Genomic DNA, 2,500 nt, shown 5'->3' on the forward strand with positions numbered 1-2,500 from the left:
CCATCCTATCCTTAAGCCACTGCTTTGTTCTTTTGGCAGTATGTTTAGGATTTTTGTCGTGTTGGAAGGCGAATGACCTCCCCATCCTCAGCTGTTTAGGAGAGGGACGCAGGTTTTCCTCAAGAATTTTGGTGTACTTGGCAGCATCCATTTTCCCTTCTATCCTGACCAATTGCCCAGTCCCCGCTGAAGAGAAACATCCCCAAAACATAATGTTGCCCCCACCATGCTTCAAAGTAGGTATGGTGTGTTTTGGGTGTGTTTGGGTGTGTATACTGTGTTTGGTTAGCGCCTGGAGCTCAGTCCAAAAACTTCAATCTTAGTCTCCAAAAAGTTCGATCTTAGTCTCATCTGACCATATAAGCTTTTTCCACATGGTAGCAGAATATTCCAGATGTGTTTTTGCACTGAACTCCAAGCGCAATGTTTGGCGAAAACCAACACAGTACACCACCCAAATCACACCATACCTAGTGTGAAGCATGGTGGGGGCAACATTATGTTGTGGGGATGTTTCTTTTCAGCGGGAACTGGGCAATTGGTCAGGATAGAAGGGAAAATGGATGCTGCCAAGTACACCCACATTCTTAAGGAAAACCTGCGTCCCTCTCCTAGACAGCTGAGGATGGGGAGGTCATTCGCCTTCCAACACGACAATAATCCTAAACATACTGCCAAAAGAACAAAGCAGTGGCTTAAGGATAGGATGGTGAATATCCTTGAGTGGCAAAGTCAGAGCCCTGACTTAAATCCTATAGAAAATATGTGGATTGACTTGAAGAGAGCAGTCCATCGCCATTCCCTATAGAATTTGACTAAATTTTAACATTTCTGTACGGAAAATTCCCCTATCTAGGTGTGCAAAGCTATAATAGAGACATATCCAAACAGATTGATGGCTGTAATGAAAGCAAAAGGAAGCTTTACAAAGTATTAAGTCAGGGGTATGATGACTTTTCCAACCCTGTTATTCTAGTTTTTCATTTTTTATCAATTTTCAGAACTGTTTACTTTTTTTTCATTATTTTGATGTACAGCTAAATTTGTTAATAAAACTGGAAAAGATTTTTTTTTAAATGGGTTTTGATTTCAGGCTGTAAGACAAAAAAAGTAACTATTTCAAAAGGGTATGATAACTTTCTACAGGCACTGTATATATATATATATATGCACACACACACACATACATCAATATACACACACACACTCTCACACACACTCACGGTCTCTGTTTCCTGTGTGTGATCTGTGTTGTATTTGTCCTGCAGGCGGTGATGGTGAAGGAAGCTCTGGCTGTGAAGGGGCGACACATCAGGAGGAGCCTGAGTACTCCCAACGTACAGAACGTAAGAACACACACGCGCGCACACACACACACACACACACACACACATCAGGAGGAGCCTGAGTACTCCCAACGTACAGAACGTAAGAACACACACGCGCGCACACACACACACACACACACACACACACACACACACACACACATCAGGAGGAGCCTGAGTACTCCCAACGTACAGAACGTAAGAACACACACGCGCGCACGCACACACACACACACACACACACACACACACACACACACACATCAGGAGGAGCCTGAGTACTCCCAACGTACAGAACGTAAGAACACACACGCGCGCACGCACACACACACACACACACACACACACACACACACACATCAGGAGGAGCCTGAGTACTCCCAACGTACAGAACGTAAGAACACACACACACGCACACACACACACACATACACACACACACACACACATACACACACACACACACACACATCAGGAGGAGTCTGAGTACTCCCAACGTACAGAACGTAAGAACACACACACGCGCACACACACACACACACACACACACACACACACATCAGGAGGAGTCTGAGTACTCCCAACGTACAGAACGTAAGAACACACACACGCGCACACACACACACACACACACACATCAGGAGGAGCCTGAGTACTCCCAACGTACAGAACGTAAGAACACACACACGCGCACACACACACACACACACACACACACACACACACACACACACACACACACACACACACACACACACACACACACACATCAGGAGGAGTCTGAGTACTCCCAACGTACAGAACGTACAGAACGTAAGAACACACACACGCGCACACACACACACACACACACACACACACACACACACACACACACATCAGGAGGAGTCTGAGTACTCCCAACGTACAGCACGTAAGACCACACACACACACACACATAAAGAGATGGACCTCTGTTTATTACTGGTGTGTGTGTGTGTGTGTGTGTGTGTGTGTGTGTGTGTGTTATAGTCCTCATGTTGCAGAGGAGAACTGTCTGGCTGTGAAGATGAAGACATCAAGGTGACTTTTGTGTATAAATGTTACTGTGAATGAGATGAGTTTGCTAATGTGACAACAGACATGTTTACAAACGTACAACAGACATGTTTACAAACGTAACAACAGACATG

The 2,500-nt window shown here is 45.2% G+C and overlaps 1 protein-coding gene across 1 annotated transcript in view; it reads left to right on the plus strand.

The window, feature by feature from the left end:
- The window catches only part of kif13a (kinesin family member 13A), a 97,519-nt gene that overhangs the window by 85,082 nt on the left and 9,937 nt on the right, over window positions 1-2,500 (plus strand). Inside the window, exons 34-35 of the mRNA XM_062537892.1 lie at window positions 1,269-1,346; window positions 2,340-2,390. Of these exons, the coding sequence (XP_062393876.1) occupies window positions 1,269-1,346; window positions 2,340-2,390 (129 nt within the window). The remainder of the gene's footprint in view (window positions 1-1,268; window positions 1,347-2,339; window positions 2,391-2,500) is intronic.

The sequence above is a fragment of the Sardina pilchardus genome, chromosome 6, assembly GCF_963854185.1.
Source record: "Sardina pilchardus chromosome 6, fSarPil1.1, whole genome shotgun sequence".
Lineage (NCBI taxonomy): Eukaryota > Metazoa > Chordata > Actinopteri > Clupeiformes > Clupeidae > Sardina > Sardina pilchardus.